Genomic DNA, 26,942 nt, shown 5'->3' with positions numbered 1-26,942 from the left:
CGTCGGGGTTGGGGAGGGCATATCACGGACACGAGCCGACGCGATTGGGGGAGGGGGCATGTCCGGGTTCAGTCCAGCTTGGCGGGATGGCAGCCTGGCCCAACTCTCTCTCTCTCTCTCTCGTCTCCGTCTCTTCTTCATCGCCGTCTCCCTCCTTATCGTGTGTTTGTTAAACGCAGTTCTGTTTTCCAAGCAAAGCTCCACACAGCTGTTGATCGCAAGAACAAAATACCGGGTTGGATCGTTCCCAATGGTGCTACGATGGTCCCAAAGCTAATCCTGAGTAATACTTGAAACATGCAACCATTAGGCTATCAGATGCCTACACAGGACCAACCCTACCATGGGCAATTACTCTCAGATCCGATCAATCTCGCAAACAAAAGAATATCTACTGTGTAGACACTGTTCTAGGATGTCAAGTCAGCCAAGCAAAAAGTAGTCATTCCCCACATCGTAGTAACAGGGGGGACAACTTGCCGAACAATGGCCCTTCGCGATAAGATACGTAGGGCTCTTAGTAGTCCCAATGCACCTGCACATGTAGAACGCGCCAGCTTACGGGTCTCCAACTCTCCACCTTACGTCATCTCCAGCACACCAACGCGGTTACTCGGCACCACCATGTCTCGGTTCCATGCACCTACATACCAAATCTATAGTCCTATCCAACTGACACTTCCGTCAGAAATTGCCTGATATTCTGCATCCCAATACAAAGCCTACAGCTGCTACGATCGTCTTACTTGAAGCAAAGCAAGCTTGATGATCCTTGTATGCATACTATCTAACAATTGCTCCACTTTTTCACAATGAGAGGCTTCTTGCAGAAAGCCAAGTCCGAGTTCAAAAACCTGACCCAGAACGATGCCGAGTCTGGTAATTCACATTACCAACATCAGACACAATGTCCTCCTGCACAGCACTTCAATGGGCATGGGGTTGGTGATCAAAAGCAGGGTATCACCGATCCTACCCCACTAGACATCCTCCGTTATCGCTACCACCATGGCACAAACCTCGGTTCTGTCTATGTCATTGAGCGCTGGCTCCAGCACTCTCGGTTTCCTGAAGGCGCAGAGGGCTCCAGTGAGCTTGCAGCAGTCAAGGCATGGGTTGACAGGATAGGCATCGATGAGACGAGAAAGAAGTTTGAGGAGCATTGGGCCAATGTCGTTTCCGAAAATGCCATTGGATGGCTCGCTAATGTAGCCAAATGTACCACCGTCCGTTTACCCATCGGCTACTACGACTTGCCTGGTGCAGTCTTCACACAAGGCACACCCTTTGAACCTTATGCTGATATCTATACTGGAGCATGGGACAGCATTCGCAATCTCATTCAAAGGTTACGTAAGCGCTCGATTGGAGTTCTGATCGATCTACATGCCCTTCCAGGAGGCGCAAATGCGCAGGAGCATTCTGGGACAAACAGTGGATGTGCCGAACTTTGGGGCAACCCTTTCAACCGCTCTCTAGGGGTTCGTTGCTGCCAGTTAATTGCCGAAAACACAAAGGCTGGAGCGGAAATTGCTGGAATACAGCTTGTCAACGAGGCTGAGTGGGAGTGTGAACGTATGTACGAGTGGTACGATGATTGCATACACGCTATATCTGCCATTGATCCCGAAATGCCTGTCATCATATCCGATGGCTGGAATCTCACAAAAGCTATCGATTGGTGTCTCCAAAAGAACTCAATCTACTCTTATCCGCAGTGCCCAGTCGTCGTTGATACGCACTATTACTGGGCCTTTACAGACGACGACAAAGCCAAGTCGCCACAGCAAATCATTCAAGAGGCCAGCACCAAAATGGGAGAGCTAGACGGCAAAGAAGGCGCTGTCCATGATCGTGGCGCTGTTCAGGTCATTGTTGGTGAGTACTCATGTGTCATGACTGAGGACTCATGGGCCAAGGGTGGTGAAGTGCCAAAGGAGGAACTAGTGAAACAGTTTGGTCAAGCACAAGGTAAGAGATATCAGGAGAAAGCTGGTGGTAGCTACTTTTGGACATGGAAAATGGACTGGATGCCGGGTGGTGAATGGGGTTTCAAAGCTAAAACTGAAGATGGAAGTGTCGTACCGCCAAATTACACTGCCATGCCCACTGATCAGAGGCATGAGGCGATTGAAAAGGCTCGACACGAAAGAGCAGGACTTTTTCAAAACGCTTTCCAACAACACGTGGCGTATTGGACTGGCGTAGATCCAAATGGCCAGTATGAACACGAAAAGTACGAATATGGCTGGCAGGTTGGGTTCCAAGACGCGCTTACATTTTTTGAGGGGAGAGACACACGTGGTGACAAAATCGGTATGCTCGAACTTTGGATTTTGAAGCGTATCAGAGAGAGCGGATATAGGGGCGGCTTCACATGGCTATTTGAGCAGGGTTTGAGGAAAGGTGTGCAAGACTGCCAATTCACGCTCGGCATCTGAGATCATGGTGCACAGGCCTCCATTCACTCTCACTCTTAGTTCCCTTAGAAGCGATATTGATCATACGGTATGATATAGGCAATCGATATCATGACCATTAGTGAAACAGTTATGGTAGTAATACGCGCACATGGAGATAAATGGTCCTGTGTTGACCTTCGGGTGTATCGTAACATCAACTCTATTCAGCAACCTTCACTATCCCCTTTGTCTTTATTATCATTTGAAAAGCCCCACAAGTCATGGATCCCGATAAGCCCATGTACATTGATACGAATACAACTACACTGAGTGAGGCATTATCTGTGCTTCGCGATACACCAGAAATCCGGCCATGCCAAGCATACTGCGACACGGAGATTTCATCATGTCCACCAAGTCCAGAGAATCTTGCCCCAAGTCCGTTACGGGTGAGGAAGGTCTATCTAAAGCAGATCGATATGAGTGCGCAAGCCTCAATCGTCGACGCCTCTGAACAAGTCTCCCTCACTCGAGTTGTGACGTCCAGTTCTGACAAGCAAGTCGACTTGCCGAGACCAGTTCCACCGGAAAATGATACTAGGGAACAGGACCAAGAGATGAGTCAAAGGAGTTTCCTTGGAAGTGTTTCGTCAGTAACTCCGGATCATACTACACAACCTATCAACCCACGCGGCAGTCATTCACTAGGTGACCATGAGGTGACAGCGTACGACTTTGACCCGGCAATTACACGGGTGGAACCACTGAAACATACTGATGGTGTGACGGGACGTACTATACCAGGTAAGCCTGTTCCTGAGTATCGTGGAGCATTGGGGACAATTTATCGTCCGTTACCTCAGGTACCGTTGGAAAAGATCAAGCTCGAAAGTCACGACCGACCAAAACCGATATACGAACATGGGTGTGTACAATGTCCACCACAGACAATGGACCCAGAAGACGAAATACTGGAGGAAAGAGACGGCGAAACATCTCTCAGATGCTGCCAAGGTGTCGACGATGTCCAACCCATGCCATCCCCGGATCCGCCGAGCTACGATGAATTTTCCGCAGCCATTTTGCGCCTCTTACCAGGAGACTTGTTATTATCTGCCCCAACATCGCCATCATACAATTCACGTGTTCGGAATTGTAGACGAACTGCACAAGCAGAATTTGGTGATACCCACACTCGACGTTTTCTGTCAACTGAGCCGGGTAATTCTCAAAGGAATGCGCATGATATAGACGAGGCCACTGCCGGCATCCCGGATCAATTCGAAGAGATAGATCCCGAACCCCCAAACGCCCAGCTACCACCTCGAAGTCCAGAAACCACCTTCCAGAGACGCTTTCACCAAGACGGCATTGCACCTCTCCGGCAAGACCGAACACATCCGCGACTATACCCCGCACCCTCCTTATATTCATCAATATATCTCCAAAATGGCCCGCGCCCACCCCTCTGGGGTTCTTACGACAACCTCGCCCTGCAGCGCCGCCAACGCAATGAATGCAGAGAACGGGCACAGAACACCCCGAGAAACGTGGTGCAGGAAACCACACTGACGTATCAACAGGCGTTGTCTGTTGGAGGTCCGGGTGAAGGGCTATCGAGGGAGGTGAATGAGTATAGAGAGCAGATACTCAGTGTGTATCCTGATATGGCGTTTGATGGGAATGCGCGGGGAGATGAGCGGGAGTGGGTGTGTTGTTTGGTTATGTAAGGGAGAGTTGGAGAAAAGCTGTGTTTGTCTAGAGTAAGAAGGGGCGCTGGTTGTGGATTTGAGTGGTGGAGAGGATGGAGGTTATGGTGGTGTGGAAGGAGTTGTGTGCTACTTCTTTCCTTATGATCTGTGCATACCGATAGTATAACTTCTTAAATACGAAGAAGGAAAACGCAATTTGCGTGGTCATATGTTTGTTTGATATATAGACGTTTAAATTTAGTTTCAAGGCTAAGGATAGTCCACGTAAGTACAGATCATGTCTCTTTACCAAGAATTGACGCACCTTAAATGTATTTACATGCTGAGCAAATAATAAGAGCTTGCACAACTATCCAGTCAGTGCCTAATGATACTGGCTCGTGATTCCAAGCAAATATACAGCATTCCCTGCACGTGATACTGTCACAAACACAATTCTTACAGCAAGGATTGCGCGTTTTCATATATACATTCTCAGCAAGCCATATAAATCGTAGCACGTCGCACATACCCGCTCCACGTGCTGCAAAAAGCCACACAATGACGTATATCGTGTAACAGTGTTATATTTCTCTTCAGGAAGAAACTTCACGCTCGAGGTTTCATATGCAACAGATTGTTTACTGGGCGTCCTGATAGGAATGCTGCCAGTCATGTTCCATCGGTGATTACAGCATTGAAAAATCACTTTTCTGCAATGATGAGAGTAACACGAGCTTAGACACCTTCATTTAGACGAGGCCAATTCGAATTTAATTAGAAAAAGATAAGAAAGCGGGGTTACAAAAAAACAGTTCCGGCACCGCATTCACTCATGTTCTAATTTGCGCGCAAACGCTTCCGTTTGCTCTTATATCATTGGACGTAAGATACTCATTGCAACCAACCCATAGCTGCTCAGTCTCTTGGCTTCGAAATTCGACACGCCTTGCCACAAAACTCTGGATATACTACTCTCTAATATTTCTCAGATCCAACGAACGACGGCATCATGTCTACACATTTCCATCCGCGTACGTCTACTTCTGCACCGCAGAGCCCTGTTTGCCCTGGATCTGGTCGCCCGACAATCCGTGCCATTACGCCTTCGCCACCGCATGGCTTGAACAAACCCATGAGCAAAAGTTGCAGTGAGTTAGAGAAGCCGAGTCACGCGTCGCAAGCAGCGGCAGAGCACCTCTTCATGCGGCCCAAGAGCGTGGAGATTTTACAAAAGCACGCTGAGACAAGGCACGCACAACAAGGCTTTCAACATAGAGAAGCGGACGCCAACATGCCTGCACTGCGGCGAGGCGGCGCAGTGGCAGGTAGAAAATCACCCGTCAAGCGCAAACAATACAGTAAGAGTCAGAGAAGCAGACCATACAGTACGCCACCAGCAACATCTTTGCGAGGTAAGATGCCGATTGGAGATCGAAAAGACGACAAAAACGAAGAAAGCTGCGCCATCAAGCAGGATGCAAGCAAGCAAACCGAACACCACGACAACAATGACATGGACATATTTGCCGCCTGTCCGGATACACCCACACCAATGACAGCGTCACAAAAGCGATTCGCATATGTCCCTCTCGGCACACCAACTCCAGCTGTACATTCCCAATTCGCTTCCAAACCGCGCTCCAGAACCAACGCCGCACCTCCGCGTACCAAGTCAGCCCCGATCCTAGTCTCAGATCGTAACCGGCACACTTCCAACGTTGGACTCGGAAAACCACAGCCCATCCATAAAGCTCAAACACTGAATCCACACGGCCCACGCGCAGTCCAGCACAACGAGTCAAAAGTCTCGTCAAAAACCTCACACTCACACCAATCCCTCCATATTATACAGCAGCCTAACCAGCCATCCGCACCAGCCCCAGCAACCCAACGTGCCAGAGCACCCGCTCCCGCTCCCACTGTACCCTTACCGCGCAAACCCCTGTCCGCTACCTCCAACATCTCCATTCGCACCGCGCACTCGCACCGCAGCGTCTTCAGTACACTGGGCCGCGATGAGTTGGAGCGGAAAAAGGCGTGTGTGGAGGAAGACGAGGGGCCGTTTGGTGCGGCGAAGAGTGTTGCAGAGTTAGACGAAAAAAAGCAAAGTATTAAGAGTGGGAAGGATGGAGGTGAGAAAGGGGGGATGTGTGGGGGTAGGGCGTGTTGTGATGTCATGTGAGAATTCCTTTTGTGGGTTGGTGATGGGGGAAGGGGGTATCGTGATGGATGGAGGAGAACTGGTGGTGTGGGAGGAGAGGCTGGTGGGGTGAAATTTTGTGGATGTCTGGATAGAGGGAATGAGAATGGGGAATAGGCTGGACGGGCTGGGGTTGCGTGTAGAGTGTATGTATTACATAGTTATTGTAGTTAATGAAATAATAGATAGAGAGCCATGAGTATCATGATACTGCGGGAGAAGTATGTAAGAAAGAAGTACAACTTCACTCAATTGCTACATCGCGCTATAGGTATGTATTTTTTCCTAAATTGATTCATTGGATGGAAACACTTATGGGAGCTATGCAATACCTCAAATTAAACTCGTGGCAGCATGACTGTCGCATTCAGGCGACTACAAACCCCTATATGATGGATGTCTTGAATACAAATACGGAACCTGCTCTGGTGGTAGACCATTAAAAGATTAGACGTGAAAACATCACCCCTTGGCCTTGTGCCAGGTACCAGTTGTTCACTGAGCCTTTTGGGTTGCCAACCAGAGTAATTCTAGTACACGTGACTAACCAATGTAGGACAATGCAGTCTTTCCCATAGATGTGAGGCTCCAACGGACTGTCGGAGAACTAGATAATATTTGTTGTGGTGTTTGAAAGGGGTTCTTTCCACCTATTGACGATGCTACTGTAAGCGCCGAGAGACGACGAGCACATCTCAAAGATTCATTCACAATGGTCGAAACCTCACAGTCACTTGCAAGGTGTTGAAAAAGATGAAGAATCAAATGTCAGGCGTAAAACCAGTGTGCTGCAAACTAATTCCGCTTCTTGGATGAGGGGTCGGAAGCATAGTCGAGAGCGGTAATAATGTCGGTACCAAAAACAGTGACCATGTATGCAGGGAAAATGATCCAAAGGCCACTATGGAAATGATCAGCGTCATATGGGGGATGATATCCTGGGTAGAAAAGTAGAGACTCACTTCATAATAATGTATAAAAAGGTGAGTGTGAACCAGTCATTGTGACGGATGTTGGCGAAGTCGGAGAAGTACTCATTGCAGTCTGTTTCTGTTAGAATGAAATATCCTAAATCATAAGTCCTGTATACATACAATACAATAATGTCTTGCTCAGCGTCATGACGGCAGCGGCGAAGCCAATGAGGACGGCGCGGTTACCAGACTTGCCTCGCACCTTGATACCGCCGGCGAAGAAACCGCCTTTGTCCTTGCTCACCTCCACACCAGTACCTCCAACAGCTGGCTGACCGTGATTGTACACGGTCAGGGCATAAATTCCATATAGAATGAGTTCGACAGCATTGAGCACGCCCTGTGCTGCGCCGAATCCATCATGGTTTTCCCATCCGGGCCATCCGTATACGTAATCAATGGCCGCGTAAGTTTCATAGGGTTTCCACAGTGGCCATTGAAGCGCGCCTCCAGCCATAGTGTGTGGGCGCAACAGGATGTATAGAGTATCCCAAAGCACAAGGGGCCATGATACAGACAGCCAGACGAGGGTCACTTTTGAGGCTGTATGGCACCATGTTGGCTCGTCAATTGCGGCGGGAGCAGGAGGGCTGATTTCGTCGAAAGCATTCGAGACTGCGCGTTTGGCCAGAGAAGCTGCGCCAGATGGAGACACGCCGAAGTCTGGTGGCGCAGGTGACGCGGTCGAGTTGCGTGATCGTGGCGTCTTCTTGGTAGGCGATGGTTCCGCGGTGGGGAAGTCGCCTTGCGGGCGTGAGCGCGTCGTCACCATTCTGTTTTTGGCGGTGCAAAGTTGCGAAAACGGGACCAAAAGAGGGAGTTACAGTTCTTGAAAGGGTAAAAGCAGTGCAATGGCAAGTAGGGCAGGAGGAATGAGGTGTCGCGATGATGCTACATATCTGTATAGCCAGCACCGAGCCAATGAGGGGTCGGGTCCGCGCTACCCGGTGGGCTAATTCGTAACCTGGGAGAGTCACCCACCCTTCCAGCCAATACAATGCGACACATGGTCTCTAGCGTCTTAGCACAAATCTTAATTCTGCATCTTGTTACGCTTACTGTTGCGACTTGTAGGTGAGGGACTGCTTTTTAACGCCCACTTCAATAGCTGATCTTTGAGATGACAGAATGGCAAGGCAAACTAAGAAGAGAGACAACTTATTCTTTGAACTAGGCTATGTCTGGTTCACAGCAACTAATATTGACCATGCCGATTTCGAATTACTTACACAATGCCCGGTCCTCTGCGGCCCGTCTCTCTTCTCTCCGCGAAGTCGTGAGGGCAATTCCCTGCGGAAGTAAAACCCGACATACATTGATCCCATTAGGTTGCGTAGGTGCGACCACGCAGCATCTCCGCCTCGTCGGCTGTGACAGTCATTAGACCCGAGCCAGCCTCATCCAGCTTCTTCTTCAGTGACTGAACCGCACGCTTCTCCCGCTCAATGCGCGCACGTTTCTCGGCCTCATTCTGCTGACGGCGCTGACGGCGCTCACTCTCGCGGGCATCTGCAAGCCTCTTTGCATAGCCTGCAAAGAATGCATCAGCGGTTTCCATTGCCGTTTTGAGGCGATCATGTGTCTCTAAGAACTCCTCAAACCCATGCGCATCGGGGATGAGGCCTTTGAAGCGTTCGTGACAGAGATGATTAACCATGGTAGTCCATAGCGGATCCTTGTCTGACGTGGCATTCTGCTCAATGATAACAATCTCTTCATAGCTTGGAAGTTCGCTCTTTAGGTAGGTGATGTAAGCACCTAGGATATGCGGGCAGTACCTCTCCATACCTAACAAGCGAGCCGCACGTAGAACAGCAACATCCTCGAAAAAGGTCTTCTGATATGGTACAGCATGAGCCTCGAATTCGTTGCAAGCTTCACGCATCCACTTGATAAGCAGTAGGCGAACGGCACCGGGGTGGATCTGGCCGCGCGAGAACCGGTACTCTGATGAGTTTGGGTGGTTAGTGAAGTGGCGGTGTAAAACAGAAGATGCAGCCATCGCAGAGCGCTTGTAGATGTCTGCGACAGATGTGTTGCCAATGTGGATGGTTATGCGCGGACCTGTGAGGAGAGCTTGACGCTGAGGACGGATCATCTCTAGAAGATTGTCATAGCACTGGTCGACAATGGCAGTAGACGAACCCTCAGAGCATGACGGGTCGCTGGACGCTTTAAGCGCTGAGACGGTCGATGTCAATAAATCCGATTCCTTGTGAGAGAGCGGAGGAGAAGGCAGTGTAGAAGAGTCCAAGGACAGAGCCACCGCCTTTGGCACTCCAGCTTCTAAGTCAAGCAATCCAGCAGACGTGACTGATTGAGCATCCGGATGAGCGGCCTTTTCAGCTACGATCTCCACCTTGGCATCTTTTCCGTGCGATGCCTTTCTAGTCTTCTTCCTGGATTTTAACAACTTCGCAGTGGCGGCTGCCTGCTCTTGAACTTGGTTGTCTCCGGGCTGAGTGGCTTTGATATTTGGACGCTCAACATTCTTCGTAGCCTTGTGCCGACTGGTCTTTGTAGCTATATGAGGAGCCTGACCTAGGTAAATGGGTAACGCAACTCTACATAAATATGAGTAAGTATCATGTTACACCGTAATGCACTGAGCAAACTTACTTATCTTTGGGAACGGAGGTATGCATGACTCGGTTGATCGGAATTCCGTATCCTAAGAGACGAGTGGAGTCTTCAATGATTGGTGACTCGACAGTAGAGCTGCTGTTTGTTTGTGTACAGTGACCTGTGTGGTGAGTCGCCGAATATGATCCAATGCATGGCGTGGGCCAAAAACTTACGGTGCAAAGGAATAAGTGTATTAGGGAATCGTGTCAATTTGACAAGAGTAACTAGTAGTCAAGGTTCAAATTTGTGAGTTACTCAGGCAGAGTGTGGTGACGGGCCAGCGAGTACGACCTTTTCTAAGTGTGCAAACAGGAAGGAGCATGGAATGCACGTGACCATGCGGCTACCCAGAGTACTAAGCAAACGACTGCAGAGGGGACCCTCTAATGGAAGTGAATGAGGATTTATAGCTTGTGGAGTGTTTCTGTGTAGCAATACGGTTTTTCAGTCCCCAACTCTAACTGGCGAGGTAGTTACTACTTAATAATACTGCATAACTCATTTTACCATTAAGCAGTCCGGTGAGTGATCTGAAATGGTAATCCTGGATTTCGCCTGCCTGTATTATTATTATTATTATTTTGGTTTTACGTCCTGTCTCAGCCGGTGGGCTATATAAGACGTGCAGGCTAGGCCCGCAAGTATCTACGTAGTGCTATCACTTTGGTGTAGGTGGGGGAGGGGGCTATCTAAATCGAGGTGAGGCTCGTAGCCTAGTCTAGAGGGAGGTAGAAGGGGGTCTTGCGGGTAAAAGAGAGAGGTAGGGTGGGTGTAGGGCGAGGCCACCTAGTATAGGTGTTGCCCTAGTTCTCGAGGTTTCCTTTGTGCCAGGCCTGTGTTGCAGCCCTAGTTTCTTCAATAAAGGCAATAGTAGCCTGTATGCCTACGCTCGTGTTTAGCAGGAAGGCTAGCGATAGGGGGTCCTTGCTCGCCTCCTGCATCTTTATCCTAGCCTCCTTATATAGCGTACAGCTAAGGAGGATATGGGTAGGATCTTGAGTAGCTCTATAGTTGCAGGGGCAAACTTTAGAGTCTACTTTGTCTCGCGTAAAGAGAAAGTCTCTTAGGTAACAGTGGCCTAGCTTAAGTTGAAAGAAGGCGCTAGAGACTTCTCTACTAGTAAGAGGAGGAGTGGCAATCTGCTTCCTAGTCTTCCACTTATACCTTGCAGCATAAGTAGTAGAGTTGAGGGCAATAGCCTTCCTCCTATATTGTTCTAGATAGCTGAGCCACTCTCGCTCGCCTAGCTGTTTTATTCGTGTGCCTATTACAGCTAGACTCGTCCTACTAGAGCTAGGATCTAGCTTTGTCGCCTCCTTTGCTAGCGCGTCTGCTTTCTCGTTTCCTATAATATCCTGGTGGCCAGGCACCCAGTGGATCGCGGGTGTTAGGCCTTTTTTCTTAAGTTTCTTAGCTGCTCTTATCTCGCCTGCCTGTATATTCGAGCGAAAGTTTGACCTTCTTGATTATCAAGCCTCATCAGAAAACTCGAACACACACTGCTAGAGTTTAGCATCCTAGAGTACACTTTCCTGCGCACGTCGAAAAGATACGGCGCTCCCGCGACTTGAGCGCAAAAAACAAACTAGTCTTGACTTTGAGAAGGAAAATACGCTGCACAGGGTGAACAACAAACAAAAGCAAGTCGCCCAACGTCCTGCAGGTGTCCATCAACGCGTCTCGGGCCTCTGCCGCATGTGCGCATCCGCACAGACATGTGTTTTTCTCCCAAGTACTTTGTTTTGATCTCATTATCTGTTCTATACAACGTTGCTCGGTTTTATGCAACCGTTGAGCTTAGGTTTCTTGCTCAGGGTACACCATCTTCCTACCCACACCCCCATCCACCACAATCTCCTGCCCCGTCACAAACTCATTTCCAACAGCATACTCAACCGCTTTAGCAACATCCTCCACCTTACCTACTCTACCTGCAGGATGCCACGCAGTATCTTCCTCAGTCAATCCCTCTTCCCACTGTTCACGTTTCTCGTCAGCAGCTTTACTCTCATTGACGACATGGATCCACCCGGGGATGATTGCGTTAACCCTGATCTTATGTCGGTGACCCAGCGATATGCACATTGCCTGTGTTAGGCCGAGCAGCCCTGCTTTGACTGCGGAGTATGCCTCGTGATCGGGCTCGGCTTGGTAGGCGCGGGTTGAGGATACGTTGATGATTGTGCCGGGGGAGTTGGGCGTTGAGTTTCCTTTTGCTAGGAGAGGGACGCATAAGCGGCTGAGTAGGAATGGTGCTGTAAGTCCGATTGCAAGTTTCAGGTCCCATTCTTTTTCTATGTCTTCTCCTTGGGCTTCCATGGTGCGGTCTTCTGAGATACTGAGGTCTGTGGGGAATGCGTTGTTGATGAGGACGTCGAGCGTGCCGTTGAATTTTTGAGCCACTTCGTTTACAGCTGCTTTAAGCTGAGCGCGCGAGCTGAGATCGCAATGAAGGGCGTGCCAGGCTTCTTTTCGCCCGTTGGACCATTCTTGCGCTCGCGTTTTCACGTGTTCTAGCTCTTCTTTATTGGAATCGATAATGATGACTTCGTGGCCGGCGGTCAGGAGATGGCGGAAGAGACCACGCCCAATGCCTCGAGCGCCGCCAGTAAGCAGCACTTTCAAGTGCTGAGGTGCTGCGTTCATTGTTGTTCTCCTACCTCTTGAATTACTGCGGTCAGTGTGTACAACTTCCATTGACGCATCTGTGCGGAAGGAGTGTATGGAATGACGTCATCATACAGATCGATCTGAACGCGATATCACATTGGTCCTTCTTACTGCTTTGTAGCTTACAGTGATAGATGGATTTCAAATGATTTGTGTCCTAGTAAGCCAGGTACGGATTACGGCTTTATCCTATTTTGTTAGTTGCACCACCTTTGAATTTTCACCAAACACTGTCCGCAACTAGGCACACATATACGGGCCACAAAAACAATACAATTATACAAAAATAAACCACCTCTCTACGAGAATCTTAAGGCCCCACCACGCTTCAGTGCAACCAAACCCCCAAAACGCATACAATGTACAAAGAAGGGTATATACTACAAATTTACAATCCCGAGTCGATCTGGTTGAGAGTAGTCGAAGCGCTGTAGACATCCCACTCATCACAAAGCCTAAACACATCCTCATCGAAATCCTGCTGGCGGATATCATCTGGCCTCTCGAGGATCTGCATGAACAAGCCACCGCTAACGTGCCACGCAAGATGGCAGTGCAGAGGCCAAGCACCTGGGTTGTCCTGCACGAACTGCAGCACCATGTACGATGGCTCGACGACTCCACTGACGTTGCGTGCGTTCTGCATCTGGTGAACGTCGCGGCGGAGTGTGTTCTCGGGGTTGGTAACAGTACCGTCCCAGTCGCCGTAGCCCTCAGCCAGGACGTGGAAGTCGTGGCCGTGGAGATGCATCGGGTGGCCGCCGATCATACCGTGGTTGACGAGGTGGATGCGGACATGCTCGGCGCCGGGGAACTGGTACACGTTCGACTCGGCCGGGAAATTGGTCTCGCCGTTGAAAGCCTTGATGAGTGTGGGGTCGTTAAAGTTACCGCGGTAAGTGCTGTTGTTGAGGTACCAGATGAAGTTTGTGCCGTTGGAGCGGAACTCAAAGTCGACGCGCTCGACGTGGTCAGGCTCTCCCAGAGGAATCTTGCACAGCGGGATGCCAAGTTCGATGGGGTCGTTCTTGCACTGCTCGAGCTGCGCTTGGGTGACATCTGAGGTAGACTGTGGGATAGCATCGGTATCGGCGTCCTCGTAGTAGACAGCTGCAAGGGCGTTTGGCGAGATACCGTCGGTAAGTGTGCAGCGGAATCCTTGAGCGAGCTGAGAGCGCATCCAGAAAGTGTCACTGGGGTTTCCAGTTGCCTCAATAATGACATCAGATCGCTGACCGACGGCAAGGGTAACAACGTTGGTAGTGTATGGCTCAATGGGGATAAAGTCAACTGCAATGACCTTCATGACGTGTCCATCGATGCTGAACTTCTGGTTTCCTTCGGCACCCGTGTTGATGAGACGTAGTAGGTGCTTCTTGCCAGACTGGAACTTGAACTTGGCCACACCAGCGTTGGGTGTGCAAGGCAAAGTTGTGTTGGCACACGGATAGTTCATGCGTCCGTTGATCAGGTTGTTGTTTGACGGAGGGAATCTTCCAGCCATGGTACCCTCAACCAATGAGTAGTAATCAGCATGGAACCAGTCCTCGAGGACGATGGGACCGATGTCAATGTCATACTCCTCATGCTTGGGGCCATAAATGACCATTGGGCCATGCGCACCGCCAGAGTACTGAGCACTGTAGTGGCCTGGAAAGGTCAGCGTGAAGTCCAAAATGTATTAGGCAGCCCTTATAAACTTACTGTGATACCACGATGTTCCGTAACGGTCGGCGCGGAACAACATCTCCTGGTAGCCACCATTCGGTACAACAGGGCATTGGGCTACTGCAGGGACACCATCATACCAACTGGTTGTTGTCTGTAAAAGACCGTGAGGGTGGAGCGTAGTGCCTTCGTCGGTAAGATCGTTGGTAACTCTCCACAGAATCCAATCACCCCTGTAAGCTGTTAGCGAGGATGCGGAGAACATCAAGGTTTATATATACCAGTTGGCTTCGATAAGCGGTCCGGGGAATTGACCATTGACAGTCAATCCATTCCTGGTCACACCATCCGGTGCGATGGTTTGGTAGGCCACGTGAAGATCGTAAGTCCTCGTCACCCCAGTGTCAGGCATGGTGGGACAAAGAGGATCTGCCACAGGGGTGGTAGTGGGTCCAGAAGTGTAGGTGTTGGTCGCGTTCGAGGAAACGTGCCCATGGCCTCCGTGTCCATGACCTCCATGCCCATGACCTCCCGCAGTAGGGTACGGAGGGCTTACAATGGACTTGGAGGTAGGGAATGGATACGAGCCGTTTGAGTGACCACCTGGGAGGCCATTGATTGGGAGATGAGGGCTATCAATCGTACCCCACTGGGAGTTTCCGCATTGCTCAACGTTTGGCAGAGCAGGGATGAGCTTGTCAGTACCCTTGGGGATCCAGCATGGTCCATCGTACGAGTCTTTTGCTGGGCCGCCGTATGGGAAAGGAGCGGAAGGCCGAGGAGGAGGATAGAGTTCACCGTGAGAAGGTGTGCCTGGCCAAATAAATGGAAGCGGCTCGTCGTTGTAAGGATTGTAGTAAGGTCCGCCATGCTCATGAGGATTGGTAGTGGGCCTTGCGGTGGCGTATTCTGTGACTGTAGCAGTCACAACATTACAAGCGGACGGGGCGCGAAATTCGGCAGGTGTAACTGCGGGATACACAGAAGAAAGGGATGCCGTTGCGGCAAGGTAAGGACTGTAGGCGACCATGGCGTAGCAATAAACAGATGGGACAAGTACAACGGCTGGGCACTTGCTCTGAGAACGACCACAGAAGAAAGGAGTGACTGTATTGGAAAGAAACTGGCCTGGTCGATCGAAGTCTTCAGGGACAACGCCATCTATAAATGATCATCTCTGAGCTGAGCTTTACCTCTACTCAATCTCCTTTGTTGGACTATAGGACTGCGTATACGGCCCGCCGAAGGCTAAGCCCGAAGGATAGAGACTTGAGACACTGGCATCGTGAATAGTTACTGGAAAAGGAAATCTAGAGATGCAGCGAGGTGCGATCTTCGCCTTGTGGACGTTATCAGCAAATCGTATCAAGAGAAAAGCGAGGTTGAATTTCTTTTTCAGCGTCCATATGGATGCCATGGAACGCCACATAGACGCTTAACCCTTTTGCAGAACACAAGATCAGCCACCCAATACCAACAACACGTATATCGGTATATGATCTGCAGAGAGTCAAGTCGTGGCTTCGCTTGTCGTTGCTCGTCACAAAAGGAATATGCGGCATAAAGTGCCGGTACCTGCATCAAGGGACAAGCGAACGTGAGGCTGAAAGTCGCCAACGTCACAAGCTCGCGTACGCATGAAGGCACAACAAGCTGTTCAAAACGAACCCAACGCGCGGGCATCGTAAAGTATATTCTGAAAATGGTCGTATAACATGACACTCCTGATCGCCAGGTCATGTCGGCTGGCGGTGACTCAATAGCCAGACAGGGCGTTTCGTATCGCTGTGAACGCGGGGCATTTCTTGGGGCGCCGGATGCTTGCGGGAATTGTCATAACGGCGGCCCGCGAAGCCTCTGCGAGAATGGATGCTTGTTCGAATTTGTGGCGATGCAGAAAGCCCAATGGCGCAGCGAGAGAAGAAAAGGGCCGAGAAGTCGTTGTTTGAGATGTGAAAACAAGCTTCGCCCAGCCGTGCACCGGACGATCATGAAAGGGGCCGGAGCCCGGCTACCCAGCATCGTTCAACTACTCTGGCGTGCCAGCGATGTCAAATTCTACCGCGGGCGATATCTCCACTCAGATAGTGCAGCTATAATGTTCTGACTGTTATGCTTTTTGTCCAATTGTCCCATCTTTTACGTATTGGAAAAACGACTTTATAGGTGAACCCCCTGCGTCTAACGCCAGGTACCAAGTACTCGGCGTGTGATATGAATGCATAAAAGCCGATGCTGACGCGCCACATATTCGCTTGCTAGTGAGGCGAGGTGTCCTAGATGCCTAGTGTACTGGTACTATATTAGCGCGTTGGGCAAAGAACTTACTACAATTCCCATACCTAATGGCTAGGCGCCAGGGCTTGTCCTCGGGTACACTACCAAACGTCAGGTCTGGCTGTAATGCATTGTACCCAAATAGCAACAGATACTTTTCGCTGCTAATTCCCCTGATACAGCGCCTCTGTATGCTTTAACTCTTAGTCTCGCCACCACAACTTCTGCCAATTCTCTGGTGGAGCGCCTCTATGTGTGTTCTAACTCTGTCTCTCGCCACCACAATTTCAGCTCATCGCCAGGCATAACTGCGTCATCTTGTCAGTTTCTGACAGTCACCGCTGTTTCACAATGCTGAGTATCGGTGAATGGCATCGGCTGTTACCGTGACCCGGCACCAGACCATCTTTGATCTGACATGTGGCCGTATGTGAAAGGTGGAGTAGGCGCGAGCCTATGACAGGTCTCGCCGTGCACTTCTCTCAAAGTATTTTTCCGCGATCTTCCCGAACTCCGACATCAGTCTGGATGGGTCTATTGCAACAAGTCACTGCATAGTAGCCAGTTGCATAGTGTCTCAGGATGTAAACCGTCGGTGCTTTGATTCAGCGAGAGAGGTTCCTGGCCAAGTACTTTATGTTTTCGGTGCGGCGGGTATCGAGAAGAGTGCGAGTCTTGTAGGGTTACTGAGAGCGGGAGGGTTTGCTTGGAGAATATCGCGATAAGATGGGGGAAGTGGCTACAAAAGCTATGAGTTAGTGGCTTGCAACGCGAAGTCAATATGGATCTATTGGCATATAATTAAACCCCCACTCTCTTCAGTTGGACACTCATGGTAGAATCGATGTGCCTTGGCGCTGACCCCTAAATCCTTCCAGTTATCATGAGAGACGACGGGAGGAGACTTGTTGGGAGCAATCTCCCACTTGCAAGATGCCAAATATAGCGTATCGGAGTAATATTTTGCCCTATTATTCGATACTAAGAGACTGCTTGCGGACCCACTTGTTCGGAGATTTCGAACTATGAAGGGATAGGTTCCTCTATACCCAAGCCAGAGGATCCTAGAGAAGACTGCTAGAGGGTTGCTTGCTTGGGGATTGAGCGATTTATCGGGTTGGCATTGATCTCGATCGAGTGGTTACCATGGGAGTGCTGGGAAAGTCATCAATTATTCAATCATATGCGGGTGGCCAGACTAGTGTAAAGGTCTGTTTATATCGTCGCAGATTTGCGGCAAGAAGCGTAATCAAGGGTTTTGGGTTTTCACAACAGTCGGTTTGTCAATACCATATTATGCGGCCGTGTTGAATAAGGCATGACTATTGCACATTCTTCTCGATAAGGGAATAAGTAGGCCTGAAATCTTAGTTGCCATTGCGATAGTAGTGCGAGAAGTGCAAAGACTAGTAAAGCCGACGACTAAAACAATATGAACGAAACAACGCTAAGCCTATGGCCATCAGAATGCGGTTGGCGTGGAATGCACTTTACCGTCCATTTTAGCCGCTATCCATGCGCTCTCATGTGAACGACATGTCGGCGCTAACAAGGGACGGAAATCCATGAAGCGATCCTGCACATGGTGTTTCGTCTAGATCCACCACGATGTTTCAGCTTGGCGCGCGCGGAACATGTATACGTCCCTTCACCCCAACTGGCGTATTCTCCTGTCAGCATTGGAATATACCTGTCGTGTATTAGTGGGAGGTAGTCTTTGCCTTTTGTATCAGACTCACAAACGGCATGCTTGCGCAGTTTGAGGTCGTGGAGCAGCTCTGTCTCTGGGATCAGGCCAGTGCATCTTGACCCGCAGTGTCACTCATGGCGCAGCCCTGTAAAATTGCATAGGATAGCCCATGATTAAAGCCACCCGCTCAACGTCATGGCATCATGGCTACGGGAAACTAGAGCCTTCACGTGGCTGGCGAAAGCTAGTTTTGGGTGCCTACCGGCTGTTACACAGTACGTAGACGTTGGATGGCTGCGACAAGCCATCCACTCTGCAGCGTCCGGGATGACACGGCAGATGCCGGAATCAGTACACATGGCGTGAAAACAGAAACTGTGTTGTAGAATCAGTAAATACATACATACCAGCAACAATTGAAAGGATGGGGAGGGAGCCCCTGCAGTGCACCGAAATCTCGCCTATAGCATCATCAAACCAAGGCTAGTCCGGATTGGCCAAGGCTGCCGGCGCTAGACCACGTCGAACATCTGTCAGTTCTCCACCACCAACCCGCCCGCCTGGTCGTGACCCGCAGACTCCTTCTTAGGGCATAGCATGTGTTCCTTTGTCAATGTTTCCCGCCCGTTGCCTCAAACACGTTGCGCCCTCCCGTGCCACTCTGGATATTGGATGCGTCGTGGACGAAACGGCTAAACACGCTTGTGCTAACTGGTTCTCGGCCTCACGGCAGAGACTGACTCCTACGCGGAGCAATATAAACCATCATGCCCTTCACCCATGGAAACTCTAACGCAGCTGCGCTGGACATTCCTTCTTTGCAAGATTCGTCATTCTCTGCTTGTTTGTTTCTTTCAGTCACTCTTTCGTCACCTAGTTGACCAGCCACTCATTCTCAACACCATCCCTACTATATATCCCCACCACCATATACAAGATGAAGACCGTCGCCACCATCGCCGCCTTGGCCGCCATGGCCAACGCCCACGCCACTTTCCAACAGCTCTGGAAGAATGGAAAAGACCTCGAGAGCACCTGCGCCAGGCTGCCTTCCACCAACAGCCCCATCGAGGACTACACCAGCAAGGCTCTTCAGTGTATGTCTTTTTTTGTCCTACCACCATCTCTCGCACTAACGCAATTTCATAGGCAACGTCAGCCCTGCTGCCGCTAAGGGAAAGTGTGCGTTTGCAGCTGGTGACACAGTTACCATTGAAATGCACCAGCAGTTCACCAGCCGTGACTGCAAGACCGAGGCCATTGGTGGTGCTCACTGGGGACCCGTCCTTGCCTATCTGTCCAAGGTTGAAGATGCCGCCACTGCCGATGGCTCCAGCGAGTTCTTCAAGATCTACGAGAACACCTGGGCCAAGAACCCAGCTGCGTCTCAGGGAGACAACGACTTCTGGGGTACCAAGGACCTCAACTACAACTGTATGTCATTCATGCTTTTACATCGAACAACTCTGACAGAAACACAGGCGGAAAGCTCGACTTCACTATCCCCAAGGACCTCGCCGCTGGTGACTACCTCCTCCGTGCTGAGGCTATTGCGCTTCACGCCGCTGGCCCTGCTGGTGGTGCTCAGCACTACGTCACTTGCTACCAGCTTACTGTTACTGGTAGCGGTACTCTCGCACCCAAGGGTGTCACATTCCCTGAGGCCTACAGCAAGACTGGCCCAGGTCTTGGCTTCTCTATCCACGCCAACCTAGACTCTTACCCTGCCCCTGGTCCTAAGCTGATTGCTGGCGGCACCACAGCCACTCCCTCGCTCCTGACCTTTGGCACGCTCTCTGGTGCTCCTGCTCCTGTTGCTGGTGCTCCTGCTGATGAGGCTCCTGTCGCTTCCGCTTCGTCTGCTGCTGCTTCCACTCCTGCCGCCTCTTCCACTCCCGCTGCCACCCCTAGCAGCTCCGTCGAGGATGCTAAGCCCTCTGCTGCCCCGACTGAGCCCTCTGCCACTCCTGCTGAGACTCCCGCCCCCGTTGTTTCCTCTCCCGCTGCCCCCTTCCCTGTCAGCAACAGCACTTCTTCTGCTGCTCTCCCTATCGCTACCTCTTCCAGCGCCATCGCCTCTACCACCTTGGCGACTGCTGTCCGCCCATCTCCTACCGGTGATGCTAGCGGCGATGCTAGCGGCTCTGTTAAAGAATTCTACCAGTGTGGTGGCATGAACTACAAGGGTGCCACTGGATGTGCCGAGGGCCTTGAGTGCAAGCAGTGGAACCCCTACTATTTCCAGTGCGTCAAGTCTGGATCCAGCAACGGTTCTCAGCCTCCGCCATCCAACAACGCTCCTTCCACTGGCGCTCCCTCCAACAATGCTCCCTCTACCGGCGCTCCATCCAACAACGGCCCCTCAAACAACACCCCAGCCCCCAAGCCCGAGCCCACCAACGTCACCCCTGAAGCCGCTCCTTCCGCCGCTCCCTCCGCCCCCGCTGCCGGCGCTGGCGAGAAGAAGTACACCCTCGAGACCTTCATTGCCTTCCTTGAGGAGGAGGCTGGTGCCGAGAAGGCGGCCAAGATCCGCCGTATGATTGAGGCTCTTTTCTAAGCCATGTATTCAATGCATGGAGAGAAAACATCTTTTGTATGTATATATAACACCTTTTAAGCCTAGATGGTGATTTCTTCGATTCTTGTAGCGATGTTTTTATCTGGAATGACGAATTCTTTTGCATATATACTTTGGACTTCTTGTGTGCATGTGTGAGTGAACTTGTGATGTTGTGTCAGTGATGAAGGGGTTATGCATGTCTTGGTGGACTTGGATAGTTGGGTGAGAAGTGGTCCTAGCATAACGGTGTGGTCGTTTAGCAATACCTATATTACGCACTTTTAAACTGTTAGAACCAATTAGATCGACGAAGCTAGACCTATTAAGAATCCTAACCCTTTTGCACAATATAGTGCTTTTTGTACTGCTGGTAGCTGCAACTTAGGCAAGTATTCAACAAGGCTTTTAATCGTACCATCTCAATCCAGCAAAAGACATGCCAATCGAAAAGGTAAGCACATATACACGAATGAGACACAAACATACAGTTACAAAGTCATCAGCATTACGATTAAAGATAAAAGCTAATCATTAACCCTACCCACCACCACCACCACCAACCGCACCCAAACTCACCCCCTAAACTTCTTCGCCACCCCATCCACGCTCCTACCACGTTTCGTCTTACTAGCCGGAACAAGATCCGAGCAATCCTGCAAATTACTCGTGTCTACACCCACAGTTGACATCTTAAACCACGCCGGGACGAAAACTTGATTCCACAAGTCCGCAGAGTTGATGAATGAGTCCCAAATATCTGCAGTCTAGATTCACATCCACGTCAATATATGTAAGGTTCTACAGCGAAGAAAAGTATTGAACAATGGCAAAAGGAGACAAAAAAAGGAGAGGGGGGGAGGGGGGGGGAAGTACACACCTCATTATAATGCGCGAGCTCAAAATCACTCTGAAGCGTATACGGAGCCGTCCGAAACTTGGTCTGATTATAATACAAGGTATCATACGTCGAGGGCGTGCTATCAAGCCCCTTCCCAGCCTGCTTCGGATCATCAAACAGCTGCACCGCCACACTATGCGTGCCTAAGAGCGCAATCATTTCCTGCGCTGAGATACCTATGGCGCGGAAGTCCGCAATTAGCTTCTCGGGGGAATCGCTGCTGTGCGGGAGGGATCCCACGGGCGCGGCTGTAGCGCTGTCGGGGCGGCCCACGAAGGCTTGCACGTGGGGGCCTAGCGGACAGGCGGCGATGGCGAGGGCGGCGCCGAATTGGATGATATCGGCTGCGCCGACGTTGAATTGGGTGCGCATGCTGCGGAGGGTGTTGCACGTGTCATTTAAGCCGCGGTTTTGAGTGGATGAGCATTCACCGGTGAGAATTATGCTGCCGTCGCAGCCGGAGTTGCAGTCGTGGAAGGCGAGGCGGATGAGGGTGTGGGCGAATTTGCCGCAGCTGGTTAGTTGTTTTTCGAACGAGGCGGCGACGTCGGTCCAGACTGCGGGACAGGTGCGTGGGAGGAGGTTGAGGGCTGAGACGGGGGTTGTTGCCGTGAGGACGGCGAGGGCTAGGGATATGGGACGCATAGTTGTGAAGAGGAGTGAGTATAGATGGAAATTAGATTCAAGTAAAAGGGAAGGGAAAAGAATGTATTTTGTGAGGAATTATTGATATTATAACATATCTTGACCGCAGTGCAACGAGGGCAAACTGTTTGATGCTAATTAAGAATGAAGTCAAAAATCGATATTTATATATCTTGACTCGAGATTGAAAACATCGTGAGTACTGATAATGACCGCGCTCCTCCGATCTACAAGGTTCGCTCTTAGTCATCTTGATGTGGATGTTTCTACGTATTGCAAGGGATGCTGACAAGAAGCATGAAATGGTAAGACGAATAGATCACAATGGCTCTTAACCCAACCTTCCTCACGGGGAATCAATTTCCCTTTATCCTAGCTGGACTCTCATGCTCCTCACAAGCTATACTTACCCCGACATAGAATTCATGTCTTTGATCCCTTTTGACTATGTCGTTTACCAAGTTCATAGACACCCTCCTTGGCGACGCGTGTCGTAGCATTGGCGAACAACCAAGGTTCATTGGTGGACGTTTACTGATATTGCAACATTCAATTGACTACCAGCGTGGAGAGTAGGACCGACCGGCTTATTCATAGAACTGGCGCTGACCTGCACTTGATCCGGAATGCACGATGTGAGATACGGCGCATCGGGCCGGTAATAGCCCGGCTTCGAGCCTTAGGACTATCAAGAAGTGGCATAGTAGAACGTTCCTATTCTAGGATCTCAGCGTAGAGAGCCTGTCGAACTTTGTAATTTCGATAGCGGCTTACTGTTTGTGCATGTGCATAGATGCACCGGCTGGGGAATTAACGTTTTGACGTGACGGAATGGGGCAGTCTCCTTTTCTGCAAAAGGTGATTGTGTTAACAACTGATATCACTCCGGTCCGGGCGTGCTGAGTGCCGATCTGTGTTTTCTAGAAGGAATTGCAATGGTCTTTCTCGCGACCATGACATTGCTTGGCGTGCTTGGTAGTCTCACTCGTCAAGTAAGAAACCCCTTGAGATGCCTGCATTACAGGCCCCCATGTTCTTTGTCTATTCTCCGATGCGAATGATCGGATATCCGAGCAGTATGATTGGGCTGTGTACAAGCGAGATTGCAGATCGATGTCGAATTAAGCTTCAACCATAAATATCATTAGCATCGTGGGGATCAAGCCCGGGAAGAGTATTGAATTTGACATTAGCACTCCTTCAGCTGAACTGGGTACATTAAAGCCATTGGGGGAGATGTCAGACCGCCGGAAGAAGCGGATCACAGTTGATGATTTGGTCGGCTAGTACAAGACTCTTGAAGTAGTCACGCTGCACGGGAGGTTTTCGCTCACTGCATGGAGTATTTCGGGACGCAGTCTGGTTCGCAGATTGCAGCCTTTGGGGATTTTTGTTGAGGTGTAGGCCGGGTTTCGTTAATGCGCGTGGTTATGATCACGGCAGGGTGCAGTAATGCAGTGGCCACCAATGGCAAGTCAATCATCAGATCGACGCTGGAAGGGTGAGCCGGGCAGCCCGGGGGAGCCGGGAAGGAGGGGACTTGACTGGACATGGCACGTTGGTGCATGATTTAGAACATTACGGCTCAAGTAGACAAATCGCACGTCTTTCCTGTGTTGCATAAACCTTACTCTTCCACGAACGGCACATTGCCAAAACGAGATTACTTCTCTTGTGTCATATAACCTATCCACATCTCTACTAGATAGACATCCAAATACTTTTTCGCCAACTGTGGTAAAATCAATGGCATAGTAGTGCTTAAGAAGCTATTGTCGCGCATATGCAATCGGTGCTTCCGCACAGATATCCGAGTGCAAATATGATTATGGCTGACGACAACACGAGGAAGTCTGTCGTGTCTATTCAGTCACGGAACTACAGGCAGTTGTCCCAGAATGATGGATGCCATTGTTTACAGCCTAGTGATTTGCTTGGACAATTTTAACTTATATCCAATCCCGTGACTCCGCGGAGCCAATCAGACGCGCTTTGATGGTCTTCATATAAGTCCCAGGTGAAGTCCGGATAACCATTAATCCGTGCCTTGATCGACAGTCTAATCCAGCGGTCCTCGCATGCAATCAGGCGGAAATACACTAATTCATGGCATACCTTTAGAGCGTCCTCAATTGGACACCACTTATCGGTTGAAAGCTGGATATGAGAAAGGACGATACATTGAAGCGATGAAGAATATGTTCGGATCAGGTCGGCCAAGTCTTTCACATGTGGTTCACAGTTTAGTACCTCGAGAGTCTCAAGACATGGTAATCGACAAGAAGTGGCTAGAGATTTGACCACGATGCCGCCAAACGAAGACGATGGCCACTTTGCGCTGACACGATCCAGACTCAGAGTCAGCTTCTTGAGGTTGGGCGCAGCAGCAATGAAACCACAAATACTTCGGGTCCACCCATCTGGGCGCGGGACATCGTAACCTGTCATGATTGATAACGTGAGCGACTGGAGATTGGAAAAGCAATGCTGCAGCGCCTGTAGAGAGGGCGGAGCTAGTTGGAAGGCCAGAAACGACAGATCGACCGGTTTGTATAAAATATTGCGGCTTTTTCTTCTGGCCATGCTGAACTCTTCCAGTTTGATCTTGCTGTGAGTAATAGCGTAGATGACGACTTCAAAACACTTGCTTCGAAATAGACTGTGAGGTGTTTCGTTGCATTCCCATATATACGATGCGGACGGCTTCATACTGAGTTTGATGGTTTTCAGTTGAGGCAGACCTTTGAGAACTTTCAGAAGCCCATCGTACAGGCGCGAGGGGCGTTCGTTGTGTAGTACGTAGGCATATGTGGCCGCCTCATCATTGACGTTGTTGTCTCTTACACCCAACACTCTAGGAAATCGCTTCGGAGGAGGAAATCGACCCACACGGCTAATTGCATTCAGATTTGCGTATTCCTCGTCATTCAGGAGCCGGATGTGGAGAGTTTTGACGGCATCCCGAAGACCTTGATGACTCGACACTTTGCTGAGGCGATCAAGTGATGATGGGCTGAGAGTGGTAACTTGTTCGGAAAAGGCGAGGCGCGCAAACTTTTCATGGACGAACTGGTAAAGCTGTTGCGAAACTAGACGGAGGCTTCGGTACTCTGGTAGACTGAAATCGGCAGCAATCATATCAAACAACTCAACAGGTAGGCTCTCTAACGGCGACTTCATGGTGGAAAGTGGAAATGAAAGTGAAGAGGACATGAGATTTCACAGCAAAAGGTATGCTGAAGTGCAATTCATCAAAGCTGCCAGGCTTTGATTGGGGTGGCGGAAGGAGGTGATGTTGTGAAGGGAAGGGGGTGATTGGCGCACAGGCCAGCAGGCTTTGCCCAAAGAATAATGACAGCGTGAACCCCGCGGGAGAGACGGCAACCAGCGAGCGACCACGTCTTTGACCCCAACGACGCTCCTTGTGAGTTTACGATATACTCTCAGTCTTTTACCTGGACCGTCACTTGTTTCCTTTTTATACACACACCCACACACACGCTCAAGCTTACTCAACCACGACAGTAACCGAGACGCTGCGAGCGGGTGCACAAGGCTTTTGCAGCTCACCTCAGCACGTCAAAGCCTTGCACAGCATCGACGACGGCAGCAGCAACACCAACTTTCACCCACAGCCATGGACTCGATGCGAAGCCTCAACACGTCGCTGCCCAAGACAAGGCGGCAGCCTGACGTGCACCAGTCGTTCCGTACCGCAGCCTTGAACGTGACCAATCTGTACAAGTCCGCCCTAGCCGACCTTGACAGGGCCCGCGCAGACGGCTACCAAGAAGCCCTCGATGACCTGCTGGCCTATCTGGACAAGGAGAACATTGGAGCAGCCGGTGGAGAGGGCAATAGAATACGGCAGTGGGCGACGGAGCGTTTGGATGGATCTCTGCCCAAGCAGTCGGGCAGCGAGAGCGAAGAAGAATACCTCGATGATAAGCGCGCCCGCAGCTCGTCACCCATCATGGAGCGAAACCTCAGCCTGGACGATCCGCACACTCTCGACCCTGTCATGGAGACAGCAGACCGCTGCGACTCTGCGCCGCCTGTCCAGATGGAAGCCACAACAACCGAGGCTGACTTGTCGCCCTTGCACCACGTTTTCCAGTTTTCCACGGCCCAGGCCTTCCCGTCCGAGACAACAAACGACAACAACGCCACGGATGTATCAGCCGCTGCTCGCCGCGCATTCCCTAATCCCCGAAGACCCTCAAACCGTTCGACTGGACGAAACCTGCAGCGATCGGCGGCTCAAAATCTGTTTCAACTCGGCACTGGCGCAGGGCAGAAGCGACGGCTCATGAACGACTTTTTCAACGTGGACGGATTCAACGACCGACGGGACGGCTCTTCCGGGGGACCTAAGCGAGGGCGCATGTCCTGAGACGGCTGGCCAGGGCAGTCTGAAGATATGGCGTCCAAGGAGGATTTGCGACGAGGAGAGCAAGCCAGTGGACAAATCACGAATCACGAGTAATTGCATCATACCCCCCGACGGCGCAGTGGGCTTGTTGACGATTGTATGCATTGGGTGGAGCAGGTTTTAATAGACGCATTCTCTGGTGTTTATCACTTTTCTGGGCATATACCTTTTCTCATTTCTTGTTTGCGCGACGGCGATTTCGTG

The 26,942-nt window shown here is 50.5% G+C and overlaps 12 protein-coding genes across 12 annotated transcripts; 5 read left to right on the top strand and 7 right to left on the bottom strand.

Moving 5' to 3' along the window:
• Positions 1-663: 663 nt before the first annotated feature.
• Positions 664-2,672, top strand: COCSADRAFT_245099 (glycoside hydrolase family 5 protein). Its single transcript, XM_007705757.1, has one exon. The coding sequence runs from the start codon at positions 813-815 to the stop codon at positions 2,439-2,441; it is 1,629 nt and encodes a 542-aa protein (XP_007703947.1). The 5' UTR covers positions 664-812; the 3' UTR covers positions 2,442-2,672.
• A 29-nt stretch (positions 2,673-2,701) lies between these two features.
• On the top strand, positions 2,702-3,289 carry COCSADRAFT_99259 (uncharacterized protein; the record flags this gene model as incomplete). The annotated part of the gene is made up of 1 exon (XM_007705756.1): positions 2,702-3,289. A coding segment is annotated over one exon (588 nt), but the record flags the coding sequence as incomplete, so codon positions are not given.
• A 1,806-nt stretch (positions 3,290-5,095) lies between these two features.
• Positions 5,096-6,278, top strand: COCSADRAFT_345934 (uncharacterized protein; the record flags this gene model as incomplete). Its single annotated transcript, XM_007705755.1, has 1 exon — positions 5,096-6,278. The coding sequence occupies exon 1, from the start codon at positions 5,106-5,108 to the stop codon at positions 6,276-6,278; it is 1,173 nt and encodes a 390-aa protein (XP_007703945.1). The 5' UTR covers positions 5,096-5,105.
• Positions 6,279-7,091: 813 nt separating this feature from the next.
• Positions 7,092-8,042, bottom strand: COCSADRAFT_98363 (uncharacterized protein; the record flags this gene model as incomplete). The annotated part of the gene is made up of 3 exons (XM_007705754.1): positions 7,092-7,197; positions 7,259-7,340; positions 7,391-8,042. The coding sequence occupies 3 exons, from the start codon at positions 8,040-8,042 to the stop codon at positions 7,092-7,094; spliced, it is 840 nt and encodes a 279-aa protein (XP_007703944.1).
• Positions 8,043-8,594: 552 nt separating this feature from the next.
• Positions 8,595-9,422, bottom strand: COCSADRAFT_345932 (uncharacterized protein; the record flags this gene model as incomplete). Its single annotated transcript, XM_007705753.1, has 1 exon — positions 8,595-9,422. A coding segment is annotated over one exon (828 nt), but the record flags the coding sequence as incomplete, so codon positions are not given.
• A 1,276-nt stretch (positions 9,423-10,698) lies between these two features.
• Positions 10,699-11,319, bottom strand: COCSADRAFT_345929 (uncharacterized protein; the record flags this gene model as incomplete). The annotated part of the gene is made up of 1 exon (XM_007705752.1): positions 10,699-11,319. A coding segment is annotated over one exon (621 nt), but the record flags the coding sequence as incomplete, so codon positions are not given.
• A 186-nt stretch (positions 11,320-11,505) lies between these two features.
• On the bottom strand, positions 11,506-12,569 carry COCSADRAFT_40269 (uncharacterized protein). The gene has a single exon (XM_007705462.1). It carries the CDS (start codon positions 12,539-12,541, stop codon positions 11,693-11,695), a length of 849 nt encoding a protein of 282 aa, XP_007703652.1. The 5' UTR covers positions 12,542-12,569; the 3' UTR covers positions 11,506-11,692.
• A 115-nt stretch (positions 12,570-12,684) lies between these two features.
• On the bottom strand, positions 12,685-15,365 carry COCSADRAFT_202879 (uncharacterized protein). The gene is made up of 3 exons (XM_007705751.1): positions 14,515-15,365; positions 14,270-14,466; positions 12,685-14,215 (listed from the first exon to the last, which is right to left on the bottom strand). The coding sequence occupies exons 1-3, from the start codon at positions 15,261-15,263 to the stop codon at positions 12,954-12,956; spliced, it is 2,208 nt and encodes a 735-aa protein (XP_007703941.1). The 5' UTR covers positions 15,264-15,365; the 3' UTR covers positions 12,685-12,953.
• Positions 15,366-19,007: 3,642 nt separating this feature from the next.
• On the top strand, positions 19,008-20,760 carry COCSADRAFT_193300 (carbohydrate-binding module family 1 protein; the record flags this gene model as incomplete). Its single annotated transcript, XM_007705750.1, has 3 exons — positions 19,008-19,297; positions 19,350-19,634; positions 19,682-20,760. Exons 1-3 carry the CDS (start codon positions 19,138-19,140, stop codon positions 20,758-20,760), a joined length of 1,524 nt encoding a protein of 507 aa, XP_007703940.1. The 5' UTR covers positions 19,008-19,137.
• A 575-nt stretch (positions 20,761-21,335) lies between these two features.
• Positions 21,336-22,306, bottom strand: COCSADRAFT_150777 (uncharacterized protein; the record flags this gene model as incomplete). The annotated part of the gene is made up of 2 exons (XM_007705749.1): positions 21,336-21,527; positions 21,641-22,306. The coding sequence occupies 2 exons, from the start codon at positions 22,304-22,306 to the stop codon at positions 21,336-21,338; spliced, it is 858 nt and encodes a 285-aa protein (XP_007703939.1).
• A 1,812-nt stretch (positions 22,307-24,118) lies between these two features.
• Positions 24,119-25,685, bottom strand: COCSADRAFT_40266 (uncharacterized protein). The gene has a single exon (XM_007705461.1). The coding sequence runs from the start codon at positions 25,484-25,486 to the stop codon at positions 24,251-24,253; it is 1,236 nt and encodes a 411-aa protein (XP_007703651.1). The 5' UTR covers positions 25,487-25,685; the 3' UTR covers positions 24,119-24,250.
• Positions 25,686-25,731: 46 nt separating this feature from the next.
• COCSADRAFT_245031 (uncharacterized protein) lies at positions 25,732-26,860 on the top strand. The gene has a single exon (XM_007705748.1). The coding sequence runs from the start codon at positions 25,944-25,946 to the stop codon at positions 26,697-26,699; it is 756 nt and encodes a 251-aa protein (XP_007703938.1). The 5' UTR covers positions 25,732-25,943; the 3' UTR covers positions 26,700-26,860.
• Positions 26,861-26,942: the final 82 nt, after the last annotated feature.

This window comes from Bipolaris sorokiniana, assembly GCF_000338995.1.
Source record: "Bipolaris sorokiniana ND90Pr unplaced genomic scaffold COCSAscaffold_14, whole genome shotgun sequence".
NCBI lineage: Eukaryota > Fungi > Ascomycota > Dothideomycetes > Pleosporales > Pleosporaceae > Bipolaris > Bipolaris sorokiniana.
The sequence above is the reverse complement of the archived record's forward strand: the minus strand, read 5'-3'. Positions and strand labels throughout refer to the sequence as shown.